The sequence below is a fragment of the Ursus americanus genome, chromosome 14, assembly GCF_024610735.1.
Source record: "Ursus americanus isolate L20-20 chromosome 14, mUrsAme1.1.p, whole genome shotgun sequence".
In the NCBI taxonomy this organism is placed as follows: domain Eukaryota; kingdom Metazoa; phylum Chordata; class Mammalia; order Carnivora; family Ursidae; genus Ursus; species Ursus americanus.
In genome coordinates, this window is record NC_142140.1 from 26,361,075 (window position 1) to 26,381,297 (window position 20,223).

General features: G+C 46.6%; 1 protein-coding gene across 2 annotated transcripts in view; it reads left to right on the forward strand.

The window, feature by feature from the left end:
* Positions 1 to 15,682: 15,682 nt before the first annotated feature.
* PRICKLE2 (prickle planar cell polarity protein 2) overlaps positions 15,683 to 20,223 on the forward strand; it is a 311,761-nt gene continuing 307,220 nt past the window's right edge. Inside the window, exons 1-2 of one of the 2 annotated variants that reach the window (XM_045807536.2) lie at positions 15,683 to 15,995; positions 16,665 to 16,750. Coding sequence is in view for 1 of the 2 variants with exons in the window: in XM_045807533.2 (XP_045663489.1) it covers positions 15,847 to 15,888; positions 16,665 to 16,750 (128 nt within the window). In the remaining variant the exon portion in view is untranslated. The remainder of the gene's footprint in view (positions 15,996 to 16,664; positions 16,751 to 20,223) is intronic. The other variant, XM_045807533.2, reaches the window with a different exon arrangement.

The window sequence follows — 20,223 nt, forward strand, 5'->3', positions numbered from 1 at the left end:
CAGAAGTGATGGACGATGCCCCCAGCCAGGCATCGTCGGAAGTGGCAGCGAGAATCCAATGTTGCGATGGCCAGGGAACCTCCTAGGAAAGTAGGAACTGCTCCCCCAATGCAAAGGGTCCTCATAATTACGATCACTCTGTAAAACTTTGGTTTGAGGGGGCAATCGTATAAATTAGGTCCCCTCATCACTTACCCAGGCAGTGGCAATAAAATTTGTGCATGTGGTCCAATCCACTATACATGGTCCTCAACAAGAGCCTTTAAAAAGGTAATGATACCACTGACTTGAGAAATAACTTTGCAGATGCTTCTGGGATACAAAGTTTTCCATTCAAAGACCGGATTTTGGTGCTGCTCGGAGGGATTGGGGAAGATTAGATTCCGTACAGGCAAACTAAGAGGGCAGATGATGCTCTTTGAATAAAACTTCTAATGGATTTTGCACAAGAGGGGACTGGAGATGGGCCCAAATGTCCCACATTTGCTCAACTGTTTTGCAGACAGCTGGGAATTTACCAGCATTACCTCTTTTTTTTTTTTTTTTTTTTTTTTTAACCAGAGTATCTTAGACCTTATAGATGTGCCCTGAAATGCCTCATCTCAGGGAGGGTGAGAGAGCCTCTCTTAAGCAAGTGTGGTGTCTGCTTCTAGTGCTGTTTATGGCAGAGCTGGAAACTGTCTTCGAAATTAACAATAGATGTGCATAAATCTTCTTCTGTTACCTAGCAACTAATACAAGACAACGCCGAGGTTCACAGGCAGGGTGGAGGTAAGCCTGTTTTAGGAGTACCTGGGATCATTTCCATGCTATTTGGGGGATTGTGGGGAGGGAAAGAAAGAAAATTAATGGGACTAATGAAATGTTTGAGTATCTTTCTTTTTGTTTATTTGCTAAAAATGGAATCATATCATAAAAACCTTTCCTAAATCTCTCAGGTTTGTAGCCACAGAGGATTTACGAAGGCTAGGTAATTTCGGGGGCACCTTCCAAAGCTACATTTTTGGCTGTAAACAGGCTGTGTGACCACGTGTACAAAATGAAAGGTGAGATGAGGGGAACTGTAAGTTTCATCCACGTTACTAGGATGTATGTGGTGATAGGGTTTTTAGGCTTCTGTTTTATTCAATCAAAGGTATGTATTCAGAGTCAAAGTAGATTTTTAAAAAGGAAAAAGATGTTGAAATAATGTCAAGAGGCATGTGACTTAAGGGACACACACATATACATACATACACATATACACGTATTTCTGTATGGGTATATACGTGTGTGTATTTTTTATTTATAAAAATTAGTTTATGTGTTAAGGCTTGGGTTACAAATGCAATGCTACAGGGCCTGGCAGGCGACACGGACTAGTTCCGTGCCCAGAAGCCTTGGGAGCCAGAAGGCTGGACAGCTGCTGGGTGGCTCCAGCTGAATGCAGCCATAGGAGCGCGGGGCTTAGTGGTGCCAGATCTTCTGATTTCTCACAAAGCCAGAAACCCAGCATTCGTGCAGAATCTCTTATTTTTAAAAATATTGACAGCTAATTCCAAGTTTTAAAAAACATCGTGTGGGCTCAACGAAGCCAGTCTGCCTGAAAGCAGAAGTTCTGAACATGTGGTTCTCTTTTTAAAAATGACACGGCTTCTCACGACTCACTTTATCTGCAGGGAGGTAGATGAGCCCCCACAGGCCGCCGGCGAACAAGGTTCATCCAGGGCCTCCGACATACTGGGCTGGGGACTCCTCCCATCTGCCAGGCGCAGAATCCTCCCGAGGGGTGGGTATTATTTAGCACGGGAATCATGACCCCTGTTTCAAAGATGAGGATACTGAGGCTCGCCCACATCAAAGTCATCCTGCAGGTGAGTCCTAGAGCCTGCATTCCAGTCCCATCTTTCTGATTCGAAAGCAGCTTGCTCTTAGGGGTTGACTCAGCCAGAAGAAAAGGAGAAAGGACTTTTTATTTGGGGGTAGCTTTTTTTTTTTTTTTTAAACCGTTTTCTTTTAACACCATTTCTCTGAAGAAGTATTAGGAGGCTGTATTCGTTTGCTAGAACTGCCATAAGAAAGTGTCACAAACCAGGGAGCTTCAAGAACAGAAACGTATTCTCTCGCGATCCCGGAGGCTAGAAGTCCAAGATCAAAGTATCAGCAGGATTAGTTTGTTCTGAAATCTTTCTTCCTGGCTTGTACAGGACCGTCTTCTCCCCGTGTCTTCCCATGGTCTTTGTGTGTGTCCTATGTGACTGTGTCCTTATAAGAAGAGGAGATCAGGACCCAGACACATTGGATTAGGACTCACTGTATGACCTCATTTTACCCTGCTCGCCTCTTCAAAGAATCTGTCTCCAGATACAGGCACATTCTGAGGAACCGGGCGGGTTAGAACTTCCACATAGGGATTTGGGGCAGACACAATTCAGCCCATAACAGAAGCCATCCATTTTATTTTCTTCTTCTGCCCCTTTAGCCTTATTACTCTTGGAGGGATGAAAGGTTTCCTGAGCCCAGGGTCCAGAGCATAAAGCAGGGTATTGGTGCACCGGGGTGGGGGGGGTGGGGGGAGATATGCTTCTCTTGTAACGGGAGACGGCAGACACGGCAGCTCAGCAGCCGTGGTCCAAGGCCGGGAGGACGAGCTCCATACACTTGAACCAGGTAACCCGTTCCCAAGGCACGGCTTCGGTGTTGGAGAATACATCAAACATGAGATGCTTACCAGTGTCCCTGTTCCTCGGCATCACGGGTTATATCTTTGTGTCTTGATTTAAAATAATATTGATATGGACAAGTAGCGTCACCCATCAGATCAAAGACTGGAAACAACCTCATTGGCCCACAGTAGGGTTTAATAGGATCCTACGCAGCCTTTGGAAACTATACTGCGGAAAACTATTGACAATGTGGGAAAATTCTCGTGAGAGGTAAAGTGGGAAAAAAAGGTTACGAAGAAGTTTGTACAGTTTGATTCCAATTTTTTGAAAACAGTTTATTACACGTACATATAGATTCATATATATGCATATGAGTATGTGAGTGTGTTCATCTGGAAGGGTATACTCCCACATATTTAAAAAGGCTCTCTCAGTGATGGAGTTATACATGGTTTAAATTTTTCTTCTGTTTTTCTAAATGTTTCATGTTTTCTGCAATAATAGATATTATTTTTGCAATCAGGGGGAAATATTAAAAATTATAATCCCCAATGTACACACTCAGTTTACCCAATAATCATCCTAACTTAGCCTTATTAATAAGGCGCTCCCTAATGGTTTTTCACCTGGGACTGCGATATGTAGTTAACTTGCTATTTTCCAGATACAACTGTCGGCCACAATTACCTGGATTCTGGAAGAATTTTTGTGGCAGGCCTAAGAACCTCTTCTCTCTCTCTCTCTCTCTCTTTTTTTTTTTTTTTTGTCCATCTAATTCCCTTTTCCCATGAAAAAAAACTTTTGGAGTAAATTCAGAGAGGGGGTGGTACCCCATAGATGTGGGTAAAGGGCACTAAAATAAGTAAGTGGACTAGTTTAATGTGTTTAAAGGATCATCTGAGCAGACCCCAAAAGAAGCAGGGTGTAACTTCATAGTGACTTTGTTCATTCTACTTATTTATTTGAGCGATCCTTTGGATATACTTCCGTTTCAATAGAATGTGCTGTAATTGGCTAAGGATCCCTACGGTGTATTCTTCTATGAAGGAGAGGTCTGTGGGGGATGCTGCTATCATGTCAAGCTTGGAAGAGGCAGTATTGGTCACCTCGCCCAACTCTTGACTCCAGACCTCTGAATACCCTGGAGAGACTTTGTAAAGGGTCAGTCCCCCACACCATTACAGACGCAAGTAGCCTGGGACTTTGGATTGGGTAAGGTCCAATTCTTTTGATGTTCAGCCATGTTGGAGAACCCTTCCTCTGCATGGCTCATGAATTTCTCCCAGCAACATCACAATAGATGGTTACATGAGAAGGTCTCCTTCTAGAGAAGGAGAATTTTTGGCCTCATGAGCTATGACTACTATGACTCTTTTGCATATAACATGGATTCCTCTGATGAGTTCAGAGGTTAAAAATGGAGTCACTTGGCTCATACAACCCAACAAAAATCCCAAGGTCCCAATCTTCTTGTAGAGTCACATCTTCAGATCAAAAGTAATTACAGTGGTAACTTAGGGCTTTACTTGCAACTCCCAAAGAATGTTGTAAGGGGTCGGTTTATGACTTGTGATAGCATTACTCAGAACCCCAGCATTTCCCTTTCCTTCTTAATTCCCATACCTCTTCGTTATACCAGAGGTTCTCATTCACCACCCCAGACCCAAGTCTCTCTGAGAACAGCCCACGTGTTCTTTCAGGCTCTTTTCTACCTCTGTTCATTCTAAGCACTATGCTGTGTAGTTTACCTCTTGGCTGTTTCCTCTGACTGCTCTCTCTCTCTGGTCTGTTCACTAACCCAGACTTCGCACAAGAAAGGAGAGCACAGGAGATACCTAACAAAAATCTTCCTCCCTTTGTTCCATTCCACTTGGATATATCTCTCTATACCCAAAGTCCTGATTTTGCATTTTTTCTTTAAAGAAAGCTAGGAACTGGGGACAGGAGAAGCTGATGTCAAAGACAAAAGTCCCTGTTTCTGATGTGATGGGGGAGGGCTAACACTGGGCACATTAATAAGCCTTGTGCTCATCACAATAATGATTTCCCCATCTGCCACTGCCAGACTGTAGACCCTACATAGTTTATGTGCTTTGTCCTTTTTCTAGTTCCCCCTTCCCCCCTCCAGAGTTCACAAATAGAGTCCATCAACTACTATTTGGTGTCTCTAAGTTCTTTTTCCATCTCCTGTTCTAATTCCTCTTTCTGGTGATGCCTATGGATAAGTTCTTTCCTGATTACCATGTTGGGGGGATATTAAGCAATACGCTCTGAGCCCCAGTGATTCATAGTGAAGCGTACATTACACACATAGAATCTCAGCCTCTGCCTGCATGGCACTGAGCATGCCTCTTAACCTCTGCGGATGTCAGCTTCCTCATCTGTAAAATGGGGGCAATCACAAAATCTAACTTAAAGGGTTGTAAAAATTAAATGAAATGTGAAATGCTTAACACAGAATGTTGGTTCTACGTATACAATAATATTTTCATTTTTCTTTTTACCTTCCTTTTTTGGAGGATGTGGGCAGAAGAGAAGGGTGATTTTGCTAGAAAGGAAAGAGGACCTGGTGAAAGAGCAGAAATCAGGGGCAGCCGGGTGGCTCAGTCAGTTAAGTGTCCGACTCTTGGTTTCGGCTCACGTCACGATCTCAGGTTCATGAGATGGAGCCCCGTGTCGCCTGCACGCTCAGCGGCAGCATCTGCTTGGGTTTCTCTCTCCTTCTCCCGGTGCCCATCCCCATTCTCTAAAATAAATAAATAAAATCTTTAAAAAAAATTTTAAAAAGCAGAAATCAGCAAACTAAGCCCACAGACCAAATTTGACCTACCACCTACTTTTTTTTTTTTAAAGATTTTATTTATTTATTCGACAGAGACAGAGACAGCCAGCGAGAGAGGGAACACAAGCAGGGGGAGTGGGAGAGGAAGAAGCAGGCTCATAGCAGAGGAGCCTGATGTGGGGCTCGATCCCACAACGCCAGGATCACGCCCTGAGCCGAAGGCAGATGCTTAACCGCTGTGCCACCCAGGCGCCCCTACCACCTACTTTTGTAAATCAAGTTTTGTTAACACACAGTCACACTCGTTTCTCTATGGAAGCGTTTGCACCGCTGTTGCAGAGCTGAGTGGTTGTGATAAAGACTGCGTGCCCCACACAACCTGTAATATTTACTCTTTGGCTCTTTACACAAAAAGTTCAGCAACCTTGATTTAGAACGTAAAAACAGAGTATCTTTTCCACGTGGTTTGCCATTGGGGAGATGAATGTCACAGGGTTTTCTTTATCAAGTGAAGTGGTTGACTGTAGTCAGAGATTGTCTTGCGCCTAAGAGTCCACCTCACCAACACCTTCATCACTATTTTGTTTTTATCAAGGATTTACATCTACAACAATCAAGAGGCAGGCAATGTTCCTTAAAAGTGTGGCTTATCCTGCTAGAGTTACAAGGAATGGAATATTGCACGTCCTATAAGGTCATTGGGACAAAGCTGCCAAGGGCTCACCCATGTCTGTGCTTCTTTCTAGGCACAAAGTGAGCAGACATGTTCCAATTTCCTTACAGTAAGGTGGGCCAAATCTTGAGGTTTTGCTGATGGAATTAAGGGGAAATATGACCCTACTTGAGCCCTCCTCATTAACCCTCCATACTCTCTCCTCTTCCTTACCTGCAGGATACAAACAACCCAGTGGAGGACTCTGAGGTTTAGAGGGAGCTGTCCAATAGAACTTTCTGGAATGATGGGAAACTTCTATTCAGCATTGTTCAATACAGTAGTGTCTCATCACATGTGGCAATTGTGTACTGGAAATGTGTCTAGTGCAACTGAGAAGGTGAATGTTTACTCTTGATAAGTTTAAAGAGTGCATAAAACTAGTGACTGCCCTATTGGCTAGTGCAGTTCTGCAAGATGGTAGATCAGAAGCTTGAGGTCTGGGTGGAGCAGAGCACCTCCTTCCCCTTTCTCCACCCTTTCCCCTTCCTTCTCCTGCTCCACTTGCCCTGGATTGTGATGTGAGCAAGAAATAACAGCTCTCCAAATAGGCTTGTGAGAATTACTGTTTGATTGGTGAGGCAGCCTGAGTTATACAGACACACGTCCTGGCAACCACTTTTATGAAGAGAGGACAATTCAGTCCGCTACTCATCCATTTTACAAGCTCAAGGAATGCCAAGGAAGGCCTCTGCTGAGATCTAGTTGTTAACCTAGCCTGTGGTGTTAATTATCCTGTTTAAAAGATGAAGGAAGTGGCTTCGTGAGCCAGGGACTGCGTAGCTTCATTAGTGGCTTAGACATACTGATCCCAGCTGTAAGCTGGGTAGGAAGGTTCAGTTCTGTTCAACACTGCCATTTTTTTTTTTTACAACCATTTTAAACTGTGCATGTCCCATACATGACAGAGAAAGGGCCATCTGGTTTGATGATTTTTGGCTTGGAAGAGGAGAACACGAAAGAAAAGTGTAAGTTTTAATACTCATGAGATCAGATTCTCTGCTGAAGAGGAAATGACTCCATGTCCAGGAGGATTCCGCCAAGAAAGGGGCCAGACTGCTCTCTAGGGGGGTTCTCAGTGGGGCTGTGCATGCCACTCAATGTGCCTTTTCTTTTGTTTCCAAGGTGGGATGGTGACTCACCCCTGGAGCAGGACAGCTGGTCCTAACAATGTGGTATCATCAGGGAGAAAGTCTTGAGGATTTCAGTCCCAAGCCAGAAAGGTTAGGATGGCACATACCCACTCTGTGTGCTCACCCATTTCTGGGCAAAGCACCGCAACATCTATTTTATTGCAAAGAGAACCAACTTTGTAATCAAACAGACCTCTACCAAAATTTCAAGTCTGTCACTTACGAGTTTGGACGAGTTACTTCACTTCTCTGAGCCTTGTTTTCTTTCATTTAGGGATAATAATACATCTACCTCCCAGAGCTGGAGCAGGAATAAGATGAACCCGCGTCTACGAAAGCAGTTAGGACAGGGCTTCATACAGAGTCAGTATGGAGGGGGGGCGGCGGTGCTGAGGGTTTAGAGCAAGTATTTCCAACCTGGCCCATCAAGGAGGGGCTTCTGGGTGGTCCTGTAGTGAGGATGCGGGTGTATGCATTAATTACTACAGTGCTTCTCAGATTCAAATGCATATTGGCTACGGATTTTGTTTAAATGCGGACTCTGAGTTAGTAGGATTATGTCATTTAAATGAGTTTCCAGGTAATTTCAAAGCTGACCATCACTGACATCACCTTTGAAAAGCAAGAAATTAGAATGCTGTCCTGCTCTGTGTTTCCATCTTCTGGTACCTCCAGAGATGAGATGCCCTGTCTACTTTGAGTGAGGGCCGGGAGGTGTAGGGGAAGAAGGGTAATGCAGAGTAGGCAGCCCGAAGGGGAATCTAGGCAGACGAGTACAGAAATCATGGAAAAAGTGATGGGTTAGAGGTTTCCAATGCTGACTATACTTTAAACTCACCTGGAGAGCTTTAAAAACTATCCATTGTCAGGTCTCACCCCAGGAATACTGATTTAATTGATTGGGATGGGGCCAGACGTGACATATTAAAGAAAATAACTCCCCAGGTTATCCTCATGCACAGCCAGGGCTCAGACCCGCTGGGCTCGACAAAAGAGGCAACTTTCCCAGCTGGAAAGAATCTGGAGAGGGTCTTATCAAGATATTAAATCAGGTTTGGTTTTGAGGGGCTGCTAGTTGAGGAAAAAAAAAGAAAGAAAGATAAAAGGATCATGGAAATTGCACGTAAGGGAAGCCACTGGGTTGAAGCCTTGGAAAATCAAATCCATTTGATGAAGCTGTTGCAAAACAGTGAATGTCTGCCTCACCTGAAATGATAACGTAGCTCTCGGCCTTTGAAGCAATTTGTTTGTCTGTCGAGAAGCCAAGGGTAAATGGGAATCGTGAAATCCATGCTGTTTCTGGGAATTGAAGGCTCTTTTTCTTTCATTAACATTGTGGATTTGGTTGTTGTCTGTGCTTACAGAGGTTATAGAAAACGATTCTCATTGGCTCACAGAAGCCGGCTCTGGCTGGTAGCGGTAACTAGGCCTTGGTCCCGTGGGTCTCTGTTGGAGTGGGGGGGATGGGGGCGCATGAGCCCAGCACAGGTGGTCCAACAAATTCGGACTGATGCACATAAATATTTTTGCTGTGATTGAGTTTATACTTCTGAAGCCCAGGTGGTAGGCTGTCTCCTTGTCACCAGAAGCCAGCTCGGAATTGGCCCTTTGCCAGCTTCAACACAAAGCTCAGCCCCATTCCAGAATCTAGGCGTGCCAAGCGTCTGCAAATACTGAGTTTTAGGTGAGATTCCTCTGTCTTGGGCTGGAGGCTACATCCGCCATCTTGAACAGTCCCCATTAGACATAGGTCTCCCAGGAATGCCTATGCGCATAGCCAATAAGGAGATTCTCCTGCATCACCATGTCCCATGCCCCTCCCAGTCTTACTCCTTTGGAGCAGAGTTTGGCTCTGTCCTAGCTGCTCCACACTTGGCTGTCTGGACCCAGGCATAACAAACACAAGTCTCTCTAGAAACCTGGACCTGCTCTGTGTAGATAGACACATTTCCCTGCTATCTCAGAGTAAAGTCTTCCTATGAAACCTTTTAACATTTCATAAATGCAAAAATCGCCTTCAGATTTCTTTCAATTAGTGAAAACAGGTACTCATGTAGGTCTTTTGTAATGGTGAAGCAGCATAAAGTGAACTTATGGATAGCAGGGGGAACCCTGTATGTCATACACTGTTACCTGGATGTGGAAATATTTATTCTGACAAATTCAGAGCAGGGCACAGCTTCTGGAAGGAAGAAAAAAAGTATAGCTGATGCAAACCATAGCCCCAGAGGCTGGACCTTCAGAACCCTTGCCTAAAGAATCACACAGGTGAGAGCTCTGCTTTGTGCCTGAACGTTGGAATCACACAGGGAGTTCTTAAAATGTTCATGTCCGGGTTGGGCCCCCTGGAGATTCCAATTTAGTTGGCCTGGGGTGTGGCCTGGGCATTGGGATTCTTGAAAGTTCTCCCAGGTCGTTCTTAATGTCCAGCCAAGTTTGGGACTCGCTGCTCTTTCTATACTGCTCAGCAAAGGGCAGGAGTGAAGGGTCTTTTAAGCCAGGCTTCCTACCTTGCAGCCGTCATTCCCATGTCCCGATTGCTGACCTACGTAGTCGTGAGTGTTTAAATCCCATCAAGTGAGCCCTCTCACCTTCTACCATCATAAAGCATAAGCATAGTGTCAGATTGAGAAGGGCAGGGTAGAGAATTTAGTTTGGAGTTAGGATCGAGGAGAATCAGGTATCAACATCCAGGTATCTGCTCTCTGCGTCAGTCTTTGTTGGCACAATGCTTCTCAGACATAGACCAGGACAATGAAGGGAAATGGCTGCCAGGAAGCTCTCTTCTCTTTCCTTTTTGTGGTTTCTATTTATTGGACAGAAGGCACTACAGGAAAATGATAGAACACCAAGTTGAGTGCTGAAGGAAAGGGGCATCCTGGAGAGGTGAGCAGGGGGTAAGAGAGGCTGGGGGAATTTGGAGAAGCAGGCAGTCAAGGAGGAGAGATGTTCACTCACCTTCCCAAACATGCTGTTTCCTCAGACCCAAGCTGGTTCCTCAACATATGTTTGGGTAAATTACAAGGTGCCCCTTAATGCTACCAGCAACCACCCCAGGGCACTTGAGGAACATGAACACTTCCCTGTGCATGTTCGGGAGGGGAGAGGAGTCAGAGAGAGAGGGAAAGAGAGAGAGAGAGACAGATAAGGAGAAAAGAACACTTTAATGGAAAGCTATCCCCCATAGACAGTAAGGGATCATGAAAACCTGGCACAACAAAGCTGGGCTTCATTCTTTCTGGAACCACTTCTCAACAGTGCAAGGTACTAGGCAAATCACATCACCTCAGTGAGCATTTGTTTCTTCTTCTGACCTTCCTGTGACTCTTGGGGTTCCACCCTGTTACTTAGGAATGGATTCCGGAAACAGGAGACTGCAACATTAGTATAAGGAATTATTAAAAAGTCAACTTTGCATCTTTGTGTTTTTATAGGGGTACTGGGAAGACCCGGAGTGCAGTATTATAAAGCCCTCAAGTGCATGGTTAAGGGAGTAACAGAAGAGAAAACAAATATTTTTCTGTTGTTACAAAAGACACATATGTCATAGGGGAAAACAATGTAGAAAATACCAAAGAAATGAAACTTGAAATTTCTCCTTCCAAAAGAATAGTAATATTTGTCGTATAAAACAACTATATGTGCATATTTAAAACCCATTTTATTTTCAAATTTAGAAGTGTTTCTTAATTCAAAATAATACATGCTTCTTGCAGAAATTAAGAATAGATAACAAAAATCATCTATATTCTACCACTGAGGACCACCTAGTGTTCTAGAACTTTAAACAAATAATTATTTACACATTTTATATAAATATTTTTTTACCTATTTTGTTATACAAGAAACACACATTTATTTTTATAAAAATTAGATGGGCAAAAGGGAAACTATTAAACCACTTAAAATCCAAACCCCAAAATAAATGATAACAACTATAAGATTTTTTGTTGTAGTCTCAGAACTTTAAAATATTCAAATGTATGTATATATTTGAAAGCATAAGAGGGACCCAAATTCAGTTGCAAATGGTGAATGCATATTGCTATTTTGTAACCTACTTTCCAAATGGAACAATATTCATACAAATTTCCCTACATTCTACATTCCTTTTAATGTCTGAGTAGAATTCCATTGGTTGGATGCACCATTATTCATTTAACAGATCCTCTGATGTTAAGTATTTAGATCATTTGTGATTTTTCTTTTTCCTCTTAGAAATAGCACTGTCACAATTATTCTTTATGTGTTTGTGGTTTCTTTGTAATTTAATTTTTAGGAAAAGCTGGGCCAATGGCTCTGCAGAATTCTAAGGATTTTTGAAGAGAAGATAGGATGCTTAGTGCGGTATCTTTTATCATTTCAAATATTTTTGCTTTACATGTATGAGAATGTATTTATAAATTTAAGATGACTTGATGCCCTATGAAATACTTAGCCCACCAATACTCTTTATCACTGTTCTCTCCTGATTTAATTTCTTTTTCCTGATTATATATGTTGGTGTCATGCTCATACAAGAAAATGTGTAGACTAGAAGAGTTGGTTGGGATGAAAAAGGAAATCCCCTTATAATCCCACTACTGAGAGAGACTCAGCTCTCCTGTCGCCCCTGCCAACTCCCTCACCACCCATGGCTTGCCACACTTTTTAAAAATACTCTTTGTAGACTTCTGAGTAGGGAGATGCTTTCGTGGAGCTTCTAAGTAAGTGTTGGCTGCCCGTTCAGGGACATTTTCCCCCCTTTGCAACACTCAGGGTTGTTTCCAGTAGCTAACAGCAGGAGATGCACCTGGGTGAGGCTGTGTGGAGATACTGTGTTCTTAGTTCCTATTTTAGGGAGCGCTGTGTGCACACATCCCTAAAGTTTGCCGCAGGTGTGGGGAAATGGGATGTCAGAGGCGTCACCTGGCTTAATAGTCTCAGATTCATATCAGAAAAAATAGAAAAGCCTGGGACACCTGGGTGGCTCAGTCATTAAGCGTCTGCCTTCGGCTCCGGGCGTGATCCCAGAGTCCTGGGATCGAGCCCCACATCAGGCTTCTCCACTGGGAGCCTGCTTCTTCCTCTCCCACTCCGCCTGCTTGTGTTCCCTCTCTCTTGGCTGTCCCTCTCTCTGTCAAATAAATAAATAAATAAAAATCTAAAAACAAACAAACAAAAGCAAAAAGTAAAAATAGAAAAGCCCAAACACAGAAAACAGGCATGCATAGACCAAAGGAAGGGGAGACCAACAGCTTCTTGCTACACCTGTTCCAGATTTGATCTTAGAAGACCTCAGTCAACAAGGGCACAATTTCCCATTCAGATAAATAATTTAACATTTCTGATTATAAAATGAGCATATGTTCATTACAGGAAATACATTTAAAAGGCAAAAGAAAAAAAAACTTATTTTGTGTGTCTCTTTCCAGTCTCTTAATGCCTATTTTAAGATGAATTAAAGCCAGACGGCCTCTACTGGTTTTGTTTTCCCACTTTGTATGATAGCAAAGACGTTTTCCATGTCAATAATCACGTATGAGGATTTCTCCAGGCTCCATCAGTAATTGCACTGCCTTGAGAACTGAGGAAAGAGTACACATCAAAGAGGTCTATGAAGGGTAAATGCAGCCAGATAGAGCAAAATAAAATCTACTCTTTGCCTACAGCTGACAGTGAGAATGAGTTTTCCTTCCCGGGTTACTAAGCTTTATCTTCCTAAGCAAGATAAAGTGCTTGTGGACTAGAGAAGTAAAACACTGCTTCTCAAACGTGAGCCTCAGGCGTAAGTAAGCCCAGGGAGACTGACTCTTCTTCATAGGAGATAAACCAAGGCGGATTTGTCCAGCAGTGGGTGATTAAAAAAAATTTTTTTTTTTTAGTTTAACTGCTTTTTTTTTAATTGAAGTATGATTAGCATGCAATGTTACATTAGTTTCAGGGTTTTTTTTTTTTATTTTAAGACTTTTATTTATTTATTGGAGAGAAAGAGCACGAGACATGGGGCTCGATCTCACAACCCTGAGATCATGACCCGAGCGACATCAAGAGTTGGATGCCCAACTGACAGAGCCACCCAGGCGCCCCTGTGTCCGGGGTGTTTTTTGTGGCAGGTGTCAGGGGAAGCACTTGGGGCCCTGTTTGGGGGGCGGAATTAGACCCCATGCCTGTGGCTTGATCAGACAACGTGTGGAGACTGCGTACATCTTCTCGGCCTCTCCTCTTGAACCGAGAAACAAAAGTTAAATGCCTGGACCACCCACACTATTTTCCCCAAGGGCATAATTATTGTTACATCCTTCACCAGCCACGTCTATCCAGAGGTGGGACTATTGCCACCTGCCCTTGTACTTCTTTCCAGGGAATTTGAAGAAGGTGCTGCTTCCTCAAGATCCGTTCCTTCCATCTGTTAGAAACTTGTAATGCATTGGTTTTGTTCCTGGCCTTTGCTAACAGTTTTCATAATTAAAATACAAGCAGGCACCATCCACAGCAAGAACATGGTCCTCCTGACCCACACCTGCCAGTTAGAAGGCCATGCACAGTGCAGCGCGGAGCAGGGAATGCAGTAGCCCTGCTGAGAAGGCCAGCTGAGTCTTCGGCACCTGTACTGTATGACCCAGGTCATAACCTGGGGTTTTAATCACTACCACCCCTGCCTCCAGCTCTACCAACGCTACTGCCTTCCCTCTAGTCATTTAACAAACATTTGTCAAGCATTTGAAATGAGCCAGAGCCTATGCTAGGCCTGTGCAAATAAAGTGATAAATGAGCCACGGCATTTACTCTCTGCAAGTGTACCATCTACTGCTGCTCCGGGGGTGGGGGGGTGTTGGGTAAATACATTAAAGCAATGAAAGGAGTCTACCCTTTAGGTCCCTAAGTGTTGGAGTATTTTTTCCAGAGCTAGGATTATGGTGAGGTGAGTGAAGGACGTCACAGGTAAGTACAGGGTCAGATCTGGTCTTTATTTAAAATGTTGACTTTTTTGCATCAATTACGATTCTTAAAAATATTGTTTATCTCAATTACTGAGTTTTTTGGGTCCCCTGTAAATTTCACTCTGCACTTGCCTCACCCTTGTTCTGGCCTGGAACTCCAATCAAACCTTCCTCTCTGGGCACTGATGATCGTCATTGAACACTGATACACACAGCAGGTATCTAAGCTGGGTCACCCCCCTGTTCTTTGGTGTTTGGGGTATAGGTAGACTGGTCTTGCCACTAATTTGCTATTACCCCATGCACACAGCTTTTCTTCTTCCAGCCTCAATGTCTCACCCAGCAAAACGCTAAGCCCAGACAAGTATCTTTTTGACAATGGCAAGAATGTCTCCTTTTGACATTTATGGAGTCCTTACATTGTACAGGTGCTGTTAGAGGCCCTAGAGCCTCTGAAGTGAACACGTGTGGGCGAGGGCCGATAAATAAGTAACCAAGATCCTTTCAGTGTATGCCATGTGTGGTGTGAGGGAGTGTCTGTGTGTGATGTTACAATAGGGGGTCGGGGAAGTTTTCTCAGGGGAGGTGGTATTTAAGCTGGAACATCAATGGGAAGGGGACACCATGGCCTATACCGCTCAGACTGGCAAACTTTTTTTTTTTTTTTTGACAGCTAATCTTTAATGAGCCCTTCATCTGCGCCTGTTATAACATCTATAACAACTGTACCTGTGTCCCCTCGTCTCTCTCAGCAACATTGTGAGATTAGGACTCTTGTTATATCTATTTTTTTAATTGATAAGGAGACAGAATCACAAAGTCAGTTAATTTGGGAAGATCACCAGCTACCAAGTGGTGGAAAAAGCATGGGCGGGTGGTGGGGGGAGGGGGAGCGTCAAAGTTAGCCCTGCAAGGGTTCAGCAGTTACTTAGAGAGCATCTGCTGTATTCCGGGCGCTGTACGGGCGGGGGCATATGTCATCCTCCTTCTCCTCCTCCTCATCTACCGGTACTCAGTGACGGGACATTGTGACATTCCAGGCATGTCACAAACTTTTACACGAGTCCATTATGGAGGGTGATGGGTCTGTTCTCAGCTCTGGATTGTGCTGGCTGTTACAGTCCGTGTGAATTTGTCAAAACTGGCAGAATTGTACACTACAAGGGGTGAATTTTACTGTATGTGAATTATACCTAAATTTAAAAAACTTGATCTCCCATCCCTCCACCTCCAGCCGCTACCCAGGCCAAAGCAATGAGGGGCTTTCAAGCGTTCCCTGCCCTAACTTCGGCTAGGGTGGGCGGGCCCAGGTGCGGGACCGGAGGGAGCCACAGCCGGCCGGCGGGGAAGCCGGGCGAGCGAGAAAGTAGGCGCAGCCGGTGCGGGGGAGGGATGGGAAGAGCCCGCGGACCGCGGGGCGAACCCGGGGAGGCGGGGGGATGCCGGGAGAGAGGGAGGGACCTGCGGGCGGGAGAGCTAGAGGCACAAGCAAGGGAGGCGGGGGAGGCGTGCGCTCCGGAGCGAGCCCGGGGCTGCGAGGCGGAGACAGCCAGGCCACGGGCCGCCGAGCGTGCCCGCCCAGGCGACCCGCCCTCCCGGCCGCGGTGCGGACGGACCGACGGACGGCGCTGCGTGCAGGAGGCGCCCGGCCATGTTCAGCCGGAGCTCCCGGAAAAGACTCTCCAGCCGCTCGGTGAGTGTCCCCCACCTGAGCGAAGCCGATCTCTGGGTCCCCCGGGGCCTCGGCGAGCGCCCTGCCCAGCTTCCCTCCGCCGGGCGGCCGCGCACCTGTGGCCCCAGGTAAGCCGGCCCCGCGGGCGGGTGCGCGTCCGGGGCGCGCTGGAGCGCTGGAAGACGCCGAAGGGGTTAAGTCCGGAAACCCTGTCTGGGCGAGAGCGAGACCCCGAGCGGTGGCCCTGTGTGTCACAGTGTGGGGGCGCCCGGGAAAGCCCCCTCCCTCGCTTTTTCCCTCAAGGCAGATCGGAACCACAGTATCTAAGCTCCACCGTCCAGCCTCTTGGAGCTCTAGCCGCGGACTTGACTTTGGGCTGTCTTTATGGGTGTCCTGTGCTGCCCCCTTCCCGGGAGCACCGGCATGGCCCAAGGCGAATGCGCGATGGTCGCTTCTCGGGGACCCTGGGGAACAGAAAGGTCTTGCTTTTGTTTCTTAGAAACCCGTGACCAGGGTGCCTGGGGGAGACAAAGCCCCAGCCATGGCCATTTCTTGGTGGCTTGGTGCCCACGCCAGAGGTAGCCCGCCTGGGTCCACACACCCTTCCCCACGCGGGAGACCACCCCTGGGGCGCCGGCAGTGCCCCGCCCCACGTCCCCTACCACCGAGAGGAACATTGGAGGCAAATTTGATAAGGTGGGGTGGGAGGGGCAGGTCCTCCTCCCTGGGACGCCAGTGGGGCTTTGGAGGGAGCCCCCGTGGTGGAAACATGGTTGTGTTGTCTTTTTGTTTTGAAGTTGACTGGACTGGGGCGGATAGAGAGAGGCCAGCCATGTAACGCCTGCGGTGACCAGTGCCCGGGGTTCGCCTTGCATAAATGGAGGTAGGATGCATTAAAACGGATTCCTAAAGGCATAACAATTCGGGGGTGGGGAGTGGGGAAACATATATCTGTCTCTGTCTATATATACACACACAAATGCCTATATTTATCTCCTTTTGTAAATCTCACTTGTAAGTCACATGGAAAGAATGCAAAGGCTGTTCCTTTAAGAGTGGGGCTACATCTGCTACAAATATTGAAAGGTGGAAGTGGTGGCCAGACGCTGGGGGATGCAGGAGAGCTGGGCTCCGGCTGCGTTTCTCTGATGGGAGAGTTTTGAGTGCCTCCTACCAGAGTGTATCTAAGTTGCTCAGCCCCAAACAATTCAACTTGGGCATGGCAGTGTCTCCAAGGGCCACAGTGCCACGTGTGGAGGAGACCCTGGGCTAGCTGGTGTTTTCCAGTTGTGTTTTTAATTCAGCCCCTGTAGCCTGGGTCCCACCCACAAATCCACTACCGCCGGCCTGCGCTGTGTCAACCCTCTTCAGTGGCCAGATGTTTCTTATTAATGTGCCGTGAATGTTGACTTCCAGGCAGCCCCAGCCTGGATTGGAATGATTACATTTGGGAGATGCGGAATCGGGGTGCCCTCCCGTTGCATCTGGGTGCTGGGGCTCTGGTTGGAAAAAGTTGGGGTGCAGGCTTGCCGTCTCTCACAGTTTGACGATGTAAAGAGAAGAGCTGGATCCTTCTTGGCGACTTCACAAAAAGGAAAAACCAGTGACAGGAGAATATTCTCCGACATCCAAATATGTTCTCTCTTTGATGAGTGCATCTTTCCCTTTTCCCCACCACTCATATGGCCCTTTGAAGAGGGCGGTTTCTGGACACAAGGGGGAGGAAAGCCTGCTTTGATTTTATTTTACCCCTCGGTGCGTGCTTCTCTACTTTCTCCCAAATGGTAATGTGTGCTGAGCACCCAGTTATAAGGAAACTCCCATCCGGCTCCTTTAGAAATTAAATGCTTTTGTTCCTGCCTCAGATGGGTCTGGCAGCCTCTTTGCCTTTGTTTCAAGGCACTGAGCGAAGCCCTTATGGCTCCCGAGCATTTAATAACTTCTGTGTCAGAGGCGAGGCCAGGCGACCTTATAAATATGTAATGCGCAGGAAGAGGCAACCATCACTGCCAGTTTTGTAGCCCGAATAGGTGTGGTCTGAGCTGGCCCGTTGCGCGTCCCAAATGGGAAAGTAGGTGATCCGTGGAATAGGTAAGTGCAGGAGCCTTACTTGGTAAACCCAATCCAATATGGCAGGACACTAGCTGCTTCCTCTCTGCTCTCTTTCGTGCTCTCACTGGCGGTAGAAAAAGCAGTATCATGGACAGGAGAGTGCTTCCCAGTTCCTCCCCTACTCTGGAGCCTTGGGGTCAACTTCTGACCAGAGGCCTGTGGGGTAGTGGTTCAGTGTGGAGGTTGTGGCCTGACGCTCCTCCTTTCTTCCGTGTGACCTCTGACCTCCAGTAAGTCCCTTGGTCTCCCTAGTTGTTGGTTTCCCTACCCATCAGGTGAGACTAATAATAGTGCTCAGCTCACAGCATTATTGCAGGGGTTAAATGAGATGTGGAAAACACATTGTTTGCCCGGTATCAGGCCCATGGTAACTATTGGCTACATTTGTTAATTATTTTTAGCTTCCTCTCAACTGCCTAAGAGGAGACATAAGTAGCCCGTTTGAGGCTGCTGGGTGTCCAGCTTACTCTAGACTTTCATGACCACAGTTTCTTGGAGAATCTTCAGCCGTTTTAATCCAGCTAAATTTGTGACGGGGGAAACAAGTGTTGTATTTTCAGCCCATTATGGAGCCTTTCTTTTGGAAAGAGACCCTTTCATGAGGCTGAGATGGGTTTTCATGCAGAAGCAGTTTCCCCACTGGCAGCAGAAAGGCTTCACTTTGGCTCCATGAATGGGGTTTTTATGGCATTTCCACCCATTGCTGGAAAGGAAGCAGCTCCTTGCTTTTGCTCCCTCCTTTTCCCCCATGGGCATATTTTCTGGTGACCTTTTGGAGAAGAGGGACAACCATTCCTGGGTTACAGCACAATGTTCTTTTTTGGCAGCTGGGAACCCACAGTGTGCCCACTTTCCACTCCTCTGACTGGGGAGGCTGTGAGCCCCTGGGAGAGACCGTGGTGCTCTGAGAGGAGCACAAGGCTGGCCTGACTTAGGCTGAAAGGCTCCTTTTGGTCTGACCCAAAGAGAGAGAATTTCCCTTACCCCCAGAGTACCAAGGCACCCTAAATGTGACTGCTTGGCCTCTCCTCTGGCATCTCTGCTTCCACACTGGTCCCCTCCGGTCCACTGCCCACCCACAGCCATCTCCCAAAAGGAGAACAGAATGGTGGCCCTGCGTCCAGCTCGAAGGTACTAACATTCTAGGGGAGGAAGTGTGTGTTGTAAACAAACTTTGCTTCCTCGTCTGGTGTGGTGGAGGGAGCTAAGGCTTTGAAGTCCTGAGGGAGCTGGCCCGCTGTCTTGCTCTGGCTTTGACAAGCTGTGTGACCTTCAGCAAATGGCCTAGACTCCCTGGGTTTCATTTCCCTCCGTCAAAGTGGGATCTCTCTACTGAACCAATATTTGAGCGCCTGGCTCTCCTGGTGCTGGGGATACAGCAGAGAACACACCAGACAGGATTCCTGCGCTCAGTCGACAAATAATTACATTTCAGATAAGGCGGTCAGGAAAGGACTCTCTGAGGAGGCGACATTTGAGCCGAGACCTAGAAGGAGCAAGGGAGGAGGAGGCTGGTTCAAACCTGGGGTGGGACCAGCTGTATCAACGTCTCCCAGGAGCTTGCTAGCAATGCAAACTCACAGGCCCTGCCCTAGACTCGCTCAGTCCGCCTGAGCTTTAACAAGCTCCCCAGCTGATGCGTGTGCCCTTAGAGAGAGAGACCTGCGGATGCCGAATTGTTCTCTGTCCTTGGGGGCTTCCTCTGGGGGAGGAAAGATGCCGAAGGTCCCGTGGAAGTCTCTTAGAGTTCATGGGGATTTCCCTGGTTACAATGCTCTTTCCCCATTTCTGTTATCACCCACACCTGTAGGTGGCAAATGCGAGGGATTTGTAGGATTTCTAAAGAAACAAAACAAAACAAAACAAAAATGCTAGGAGGGTCCCTTCCCGTGTCTTGGAGAACAGAGAGCTCACGGTTGTCAAGCACAGTGCTGTCCACCTGATCTAGGGCGTGTGCCGAGCAAAGGTAAGCACTGTTCCCTGCAGGTGACCCGGCCACAAAGAAGCGGCCCCTCAAGGCAGCCCAGGGCCAACCCCGCAGTGGCCGGGCCTCAGGCGGAATTTTCATTCAGGGGAACGTTAAGGCATCTTCGTGGACTGTGGCCCAAACAAAGTCATTAATAGCTAAGCTCTTCCTGCACTGGGAGACAGCTTGCTCCACGGGGGTTGATTGGGCTTGCTTGTTTGCCACCAGTTTGAGCAGAGAGAGAAAAACAGCCGTTTATACAGGGAGGATTCGCCCTG